At 39.7% G+C, this 8,504-nt stretch overlaps 1 protein-coding gene across 2 annotated transcripts; it reads left to right on the top strand.

Annotated features, from left to right (window-relative positions):
- The first annotated feature begins 3,245 nt into the window (after positions 1–3,245).
- LOC116250465 (probable WRKY transcription factor 56) lies at positions 3,246–8,097 on the top strand. Of its 2 annotated transcripts, none has more exons than XM_031624102.2 (3): positions 3,246–3,963; positions 4,292–4,552; positions 7,761–7,889. In XM_031624102.2, the coding sequence occupies exons 1-3, from the start codon at positions 3,605–3,607 to the stop codon at positions 7,774–7,776; spliced, it is 636 nt and encodes a 211-aa protein (XP_031479962.1). In that variant the 5' UTR covers positions 3,246–3,604; the 3' UTR covers positions 7,777–7,889. The 2 variants fall into 2 exon arrangements, with proteins under 2 accessions (XP_031479962.1, XP_031479954.1); XM_031624094.2 differs by having other exon boundaries at positions 3,254–3,963; positions 7,739–8,097.
- Positions 8,098–8,504: the final 407 nt, after the last annotated feature.

Below are 8,504 nucleotides of genomic sequence, written 5' to 3'. Positions count from 1 at the left end.
GGCGGGAGGCCAATGCCTTGCGTTCGCACGGACGCGTGGGCCCTGCAGTTCGCCTTGCGACGATGTCATGAAGCATTTGATTTAAAACGAAAAGCAAAAAATGAGTCCCTGTTTCTCTCGCAAGTTTTGACTACAAACATTCTTGAGAGTGTTTGGCGTCCTAGACTCTGATCTGGTAGGCAGTCGGTCGCTGGTTTAAATAGTAATCCCATTAAACTTTATTATGTTAATAGTTGGAAGCGACCTACTACTACGACGTAATTTGAGGCGTGGAGAAGGGAAAAATGCTTTCGACTTACTAAACAATAGGATGAAATGCTCTTTTTACTCATGCAAAACTGTAAACATTCTTAACAAGCTTGCTTTCTTGATCTCTCTTTTCCTTTTCATCTCCTTTGTTTTAGTTGATTTAATAAGAAGGGTGTGTGGGAGTTGAGAGAATGCAATTGATTGTCCATACCAATATAAACTCTCATGCTAGTTTGATCTACCATGCTCATGCAAAAAAACATAACTGCTTTCATTTTAGCTGATTGCAGCATGAAGAAACTAATATATATACTTAACAAAATTTTTAAGTCTTAAGAGACTACAAGTGCAACCACATATGAATTGATGTTCATAGAAAATATAACACATATTTATTTTATTTTTTCCTATTGGTCACCGTAGCCCCAGCACAGCCTAGGATCCTGGAGTTTGGAGAATGCATAAGCCTTACTCGATACCTAGTGCCCGATACTCAGCCTGATTTGGATGCCAAAAAAGGAACCGAGATGGAGTGGGCTCCATTAAGTTATGTTGGTTCAATAAAATATTTGAAATATTATTTTTATTGATTTTTATATATAATTATAATATTTTTATTACAATTAAGTATATAATATTTTTTTATATTAAAATATATATTTTTTAATTTTAAGTGGGCTAACCCGACCTGCCAGGGCCTAATAGTGGAGGAGTCTTGGGGATCACTCCAATTGAGTGGGTAACGTCTCGCTCATTCCATTCACCGGAAAGAGCTCTAAAGTTAATCTCACTCTATATCTCTCTCTCTAAAAATATGTTAGCAAAAGGGTCGTACATACCTGACCTTGATGCGGGCAGGAGCACTATGGTCCGACATGCTTATGGGGTTTAAGACCAAGGTCCTGGTCTCTGGTTTGAGTGTAAGAATGTGATAAAATGTCAGGTCGGATTTGGCCTGACAGTATATATTTATATATATATATATATATATATATATCAGGCCTCGTCTGCCACCTGCAATCAGAGTCTCTGCACTAATGAGACACCGCGACAGGGCGCCCAGCCTTGATGTTTGACTTGAAATGAAACTATAAGTCTTATTACTCACAACTTTCGGAAATATTTAATAGTACGATCTCTAATAGAACTGTTTGACAATGTACCTTGTTGTTTAGAGCTGTACTTGCTTGAGTTTGGGCTAACCGTTAACAGTCACGACCTTCTTTCCCTTCAAAAGTTGAAAACGTAATTCTTTCTTACGAAAAAATTTCCTTGGCATTATTGTTTTCAGCTCCAGCCTTGTTGAGTTTAGTATGTGAACAAAATGGAACTTCAAAAGTCCTTGTTCAGATTAATAGGCAGGCTAAATTTGTTGGTAATCTTATGCCAACCTTTGCAAGAGTTTAGTCCATGCAGAAATTGATTCAAGGATTGAAAATGTTAGCAACTAAGCTCTCTCACACTCTCTTGACACACCAAGAGAGAAGGAAACCGAAGAAAAAGAGAAAAGAGAAAGAAACATAAAGATTTAAGTTGTTTGAAAACAATGTTTTCCTACATTCATGGCTGCCACATAAAGCAGTTTTCATTATCACATAAGAATTAATGAGTACAAAGCAAAACTGCATCCTCATAAACATGAGATTAGCACAAAACCCACAAACGAAAAAATGACATTTCAACATAAAAGTCGATATCTTGCGCTTTTAGGTCATAAAATCTGATGCTAACAATAGTTATGGACGAAAGACGTCAAAAAAGCACCTGTCATCCGTCTATGTTCCTAGAACCGCTATCATTAACGGTCTACGGTTGCTAGCTACCACGCAAATGAAATTTTGTTTATCCACTGGGATACAAAATTCCCTGAAACAAATCAAAGGATGAAAGCAGACGCAGATTATTGAGATGAAAAAAAAGTCGCAAATTAACAATTACTCAAATTCTCCTCGGCAACAGAGAGAGAAGGACAAGCCTAAAGATGTAATTAGATTTTTTTTGTTATTTTTATGTTTTAAGTAATTGAAAACTAGTTTTCTTGGCCTAGTTTTTTTTATTACTTGTGAGGAGTTGTTGTATTAGCAACTTTAGTTTTTTGGCTTTCTACTTACATATATAAATGATGCATGGCATCCTCGTCACTCCTGGTTTTGTGCATCTTTTTGTCATGTACGTATGATTCATTCTTAAGAAATGGTGGGGAACCTATCTCCCAGAATCCTTCATTAAAAGTAATTAGAAACTAATTGGACGTAGTATAGTTGGCCCGGCCGTGGGTGTTACTCTCTTGGTTTACAGAAGGCAGAGATATTCAGTCAATTTGAAAGCGGCTCGCTGCTCACTCAAGCTTCCATGCAGGCGAAGAACTTGGAGGCAGGAGGAATGTGGAACTTTTGAATTGTGCTCCGGCTCGCCGGAAAATAATTGAAGACTATATCTTCGCTTTAAATAAAAGTACGTGGAAAAACGTAGAGCCCACGCCCGGTGGAAGCGCAGGAACTTCCACTCCAGTGACTCGGTGAAAGTAAAAGATGCTGGGAAGGACTAAAAGCCAAGGCAACTCAAATGCAGGGAATGAAAAACAAAAAGAAGAAAGGAAAAGGATCTTAGGACGTTCAAGGACAAAGCGTACATACATACATCATTATATGTTCGGCAGAGCATGCTTGAGAGGCAAAATACCAATTACAAGAAATTTACAGCAGAAACTAAAATTAAAAAAAAAAAGGAAGAAGGAAGTGGAGAAAGGTAGCAATCTTTTTGGCGAAGGGTCAGTTTTTTTTTTTTTTGGGTGGCTCTGGTCAATGATGGCCTTACACCGCCAGAAAGAAGAGGGAGACTGCACCACATTCATCATCATGATTGATGGGCACATTTTTGTTTGCTTAAAGAAGAAAATGAGAAAAATGAAAGAACGGTGTTACGGAAGCAGAAAGAAGAACAGGAAAAGGGAAATCTAAGAGGAGGGATACGACCGGTTTTGTTCTATTATTATGTACTCATCTGAACTCCAGCAATGATCGCCGTCTCTCTTTCCCCCTCCCTCCCCATATTCCTTCCTTTTTACCATAATTCAGAATGATTAGAGAGAGAGAGAGAGAGAGAGAGAGAGAGAGAGAGAGAGAGGTCTGTATCTGGCAATAGAAAGCCATAACCATGAGTCCCTTCACAAAAAGAAAGAAGGAGAAATCTAGGTAGACTTTGGCAAACCAGAGAAAGAGAGAGCTAAAGAGAGAGAGAGAGCGAGAGTTGTGGTCTTCCTCCACAATACAATTGAGCCAGAGAAAAAAGGAGGTAGTGTTTCTAATTTGGTTTTGTTCATCAGATCGTCGTTGAGAGGGGGAGAGAGAGAGAGATGTTCGAGGGACAAGAGGAGTACTACGAGGGATCCGATCCTTCGTCCTCCGATGGGTACCAGTTTCTGAGGGCACTTAGCGGGCCTTTGATGGGTAACGGTACCGGCATCTTCGTCAGAGGAGGAGGAGGAGGAGGAGATCACCATTCTTCTTTATCTCCTTCTTGTGCTGCAGCTGCTGCTTGCTTTGTAGCTGGAGGTATGGCAATGAATCATCACCACCAAACTCGTGAGTCTAGTCCAATCGGCCATTTGGGTCTCCATAAAGTTGGAAACGGCGGTGCTTCTGCTGCTGGTTGCACTACTACCATTCCCATGGCAGCTAAAGTTCTTTCTGTTGCCTCTAATGTGCAGAAATGGTAATCTCTCTCTCACACACATACATACACACACACAGAACACTAGAGTTCTTCACAGGTGCACGCAGTAATGATGACAATGGAAATTAAGCAACCATCATCAGAGCTAAAATAACTGCAACCAAGAATATACAAGAAGAATGTCTGCACTTGCAATATTTTATTGTTGTGCGCACCACTCTCTCTCTCTCGTTGTGAGAGAAACAAACCAATACATCTCCTCACAGAAGGAACCTGTACCAACCCCATGCGTGGAATTTGTGTGGATACGGAAGAAATTAAGGTCTTGATCAATTCATCGAAAAAAGAGCTCTATTCTGACTTGCAGGTCTTGGGGAGGGGAAGTGGGGGATCAAGCGGCAGCAGGCGGTCCTAGACGGGTGACCGCCATGGATGCTGATGATAAAGATCATGACCAACGTTCTGGTCTAGCACCCATGCCTCTGAAGATGAAAAAGGTGAAGGCAAGGAGGAAGGTGAGGGAACCAAGGTTCTGCTTCAAGACCATGAGTGACATTGACATCTTGGACGACGGGTACAAGTGGCGAAAGTATGGGCAAAAGATTGTGAAGAACACGCAGCACCCCAGGTATACATCAATCACCTTCTTTCTCGTCCAACCTCAACTTTATACATTTATTTCACCCTCCATATAATCATTTAAAAGTCATGGGTATGTCTACAATTTATTGGCAGAGCGTATATGTATACAGTTTCTCTACATAAGATTTTAAGAAGTGATCTGTCATCGGATTGCTTCTTGCATTAACTGTTTCAGCAAGGGGCCTTCACGAGTTACTGAATTATTTGACCATCTCTAGGCATCTACAGTCCTTCTAAGGCATGATTTGATTTATACCCGTTTTCTAGTAAATGGAAACTTTCATTAGCATGACAAAGAATCACCAACTCAATCTTATTTTAGGTAAGAAGAGGACTTGCCTACCAAGAAGGGCATGTTCACTCTTTCATGGTTAGTCCTTCTGTATAAACTTTTCAAGTACTTACTTTACCGTACTATTATTCTGTGGATTCTTCCAAATCCCTAGAGGCAAGTCTTCACAGAGACTAGGGCTATTCGAAGGTGCACCCTATTGTATTGCTTTCAATGTTTTCTGATTTAATTATGGCACCGGCTTGTATCATGCATTTGGAAGGGAACTTATGCACAGTAATTTTGGCTAGTTGGCTGGTTCAAAATGCTGATCACAGATCGAAACGAGTCCTACATGAGGGCGGACGGCCAATGTTTTCCTTTCTTTCTTTTTATGTAGCTGCTGTCCTGTCAGCTTTATTGTAACAGAAGATCATCGTCGGGAACCGGTAGATTCTTCGCAACTCCCCTTGAATGTGAAAACAAGATGTACAGGGTACTGATTCAATAACATGGGCAGATTACAGCATTTTATAATCTTCTTCATTTGTCTCTTAACGGCGGGCATTAATTTTAGTACCAACTGCACTAGGAAGCAGTAAGAAAGAAGTTGGAAAGTCATTGAGAAAAGAAGAGAAATAAAATAATATTACACAGATAAAGAGAATAGGATCATTTCCATGCTTGTAAAGCATGATCGTTCTTCACTTGCTCCTTGTTCTAGCTGGGACCGAGTTTCCCTGGAATTCCTGTGCTGAGGTTTTCACAAAGTTGGCATCTTATATCCTTTTAGGCGTGTCTGCCGTGTGCATGTTTATGTGTGCCTGCAGATACCGCGTGCCAGATCATGTGGCTGCATCTAGTTCTATGATTGGGACTATCTAGTGTTTCTGCATGCTCCATCCAAATATGTATTTCCATGGACAAGATATTCCTTTCCATGACTTTTTTTCTCTTGGTCCATGAAGCGCACCAACGTGCAAAATCCATCATTTTCCTTTTTCTCACTTCGGTTCTCTTTTTCTTCTGCCTGCACTGTTTGAATGAAGATAAAGAAGAAGAAAAAGAACAATGTTGTGGTTTTCAGCAGAGTAGAGGTGCTCGATAGGGTGCTCTTTTGTCTACAAAAAGTGATATAGGTTGGAACATTATGGTGTTCCAATAATGGTATATATTTTAGGCGCCTTTCCTTCGTGTGATAATATTAGACTAAGTGAGATAAAGCAGAACTAGATAGACAATCTAAGATCTAACTATAATTATAATGAAAATATGAATTTTCTGGAGTTTAGGAAATGAAGATTTACAGTGTTTGAAACAAATAGTGCCTCGAAGTCGATATGGTTTTTTAGCACCTCGAGGTTGGTTACTCTTGTCGGCGCTTCCTTCCTTTTTCTGTCGAAGATGTTTTAATCTGTAATTAGGTAGATTCAATTTATTGACTGAGTATTTAAACTGCTATCAGTGACGAGTATCGTAGCATAGATTCCTGCAGTTCTAGTTGTTTCTTAATCTCTGCGGACTGCCTAACCTACATAAACCAATTAAAGGAAAGAATAAAGCCACAGTTTTATCTCAGATTGCCTTATTTACCTTCCTCAATGAATTTACGCATGTGGAACTTGGTGCTCTTAAGTTTGGTGAATTCGAAGACCTTTATCTAAATATTACACGCAGCTTTGACTTGCATTTGTACGTAGACGCTTATATTGGTCTCCAACTTGTGATAGACGGCCAACGGCTGATCTTCAAGTCACTTACATCGGATGATCAGAGCCTTGTGGGCTTCCTAGCTAGAATGTCTTTTAGTTATCATTGGTAGTAGATACTTTTTCTTCCTATGGTTTTTTAAGGGCATATGCTGAAAGTTGTGTACAAGTTCTCATTCAAAGGAAAAGAAGTGAGGAAGGGATCTTCAACATGGGTTTCTTTTGTCTTACCATTTTCATGTTGTGTGAATTTGTGCTAGTTTGGAAACTATATCTTGCAGTAGCAAAATTGGAGCGTGCTAGATACACACTGTCATGTAGAATTTCTAGCACTTATAGGTGAAAGATTATCAACTTTAATCTTGAAATAGACATCAAAACTTTGGGTGGTACGATGCACCATTTTGCATTTGTGTTTGCCTAAATTATGAAAACAATCTGCAGTTCGTTAGCGCTTTTGATCTGCTACAGGTGCCTCGTGAATCGGAAATCACAAGTTTGCCGGATCCTCATGAACAAATCATTGGTAGATAGTTTACTTTTTTGTTCTGAAAGAAAGTAAATAAATAGCAGTTAGACCAGTCCCACAGAACGCACAAAGTAAAGAAACACAACTCCTGAGATTAGAGGGAAAATGAGGATCTACGTAGATGTCAGATAACAATGCATGCGCAGTTCTTTCGAGGGTGTCTTCCATCATCCAGCTGGAAAAAGATGGTCAACTAAGAGAGAGAGAGAGAGAGAGAGAGAGCGTCTAGCACAATTCATGGCTAATTGTGAAAGTCACCAAGTTCACAGGACTTGAAAGACCGATACCGATTCTATGTTCTCGTGATCAGGCATTCCTTGGATTCAAGGCAAAGCTGAGTACTGTGCTTTCATCGGAGTCCGCCAATGCGCTGCCAACAATGAAAGCACGTAATATATTCTATAACTAGTTGGTTACTGTGTATCGTTGATGGGAATGTTTCTCTGCAAGGTCATGAATATGATGTTCTGGAAATTAAACTGCAATACTTTCAAAATCTATTAGTCAAGGTAGAGTTACTCGAGAAGCTCAGGAAACAAACCAGGATATCTTTGTGTTTTTCAGGAATGTTTTTAGTGAACAATCAAATCGATGAGCTCAGAGAGAAAGAGAGAGATTCTTTGAAGATGCGAGTTATGATCTTGTATTACTGTTAATCTGCAGGAGCTATTATCGTTGCACGCAGGATAATTGCCATGTAAAGAAGCGCGTCGAGCGACTGGCAGAGGACCCTCGGATGGTGATTACAACCTATGAGGGTCGACACTGTCATTCGCCATCACATGACGAAGACAACTCCCCGACGTCATCTCAAGTAAACTTCCTGTGGTAGAAGCTTATTCGTTCGCTTCAAGATGATTCAGTTCCTCACATGGATTTGAACTGATATTAGTTCCTCATGGCGTGGAAATAAATAAAGCAGCCATTGCCGATCTGTATTGACATACTTGTTTTAGAATCTAAACTCCTTCCTGTTTTATCCTTTTATTGAGAATGGAGATCATCAAGGGTACTTAAGGTCCTGACGAGTGTTTGGGATCACTCGCGGCATGACCAATCTCATGAACTCTTTTTGAAATGATAAAATAAGAAGTTCATGAACTTGGTCATGTTTCACATGATCCAAAAAATAGCCTTCTGTTCTGTTTGGAAGATCTAGACATCTCCATCCGTTTCCTGTTTCGTTTTTCCAGCTGTCGCAGAACCTTGGTCTAGAGAAATGTAATTGTTTGTCCCTTGCTTTCTCCTTTGCCGCGTACTTCTATTTTAGAGGACAAATTCAAATTTCTTACTGACTTCCTTTTACCTGATATATTCCTTTAAACAATGCTCAATCTTAGAGATGTTTGAAGGCCCAAAGGCGAAAGTTTAACATAAAATATGCCTATTGCATCTGTTTTGTACTCTGAGTAATTCAATGTCCATACCA

This window comes from Nymphaea colorata, chromosome 1 (genome assembly GCF_008831285.2).
Source record: "Nymphaea colorata isolate Beijing-Zhang1983 chromosome 1, ASM883128v2, whole genome shotgun sequence".
Lineage (NCBI taxonomy): Eukaryota > Viridiplantae > Streptophyta > Magnoliopsida > Nymphaeales > Nymphaeaceae > Nymphaea > Nymphaea colorata.
This window is presented reverse-complemented; position numbering and strand designations above follow the sequence as displayed.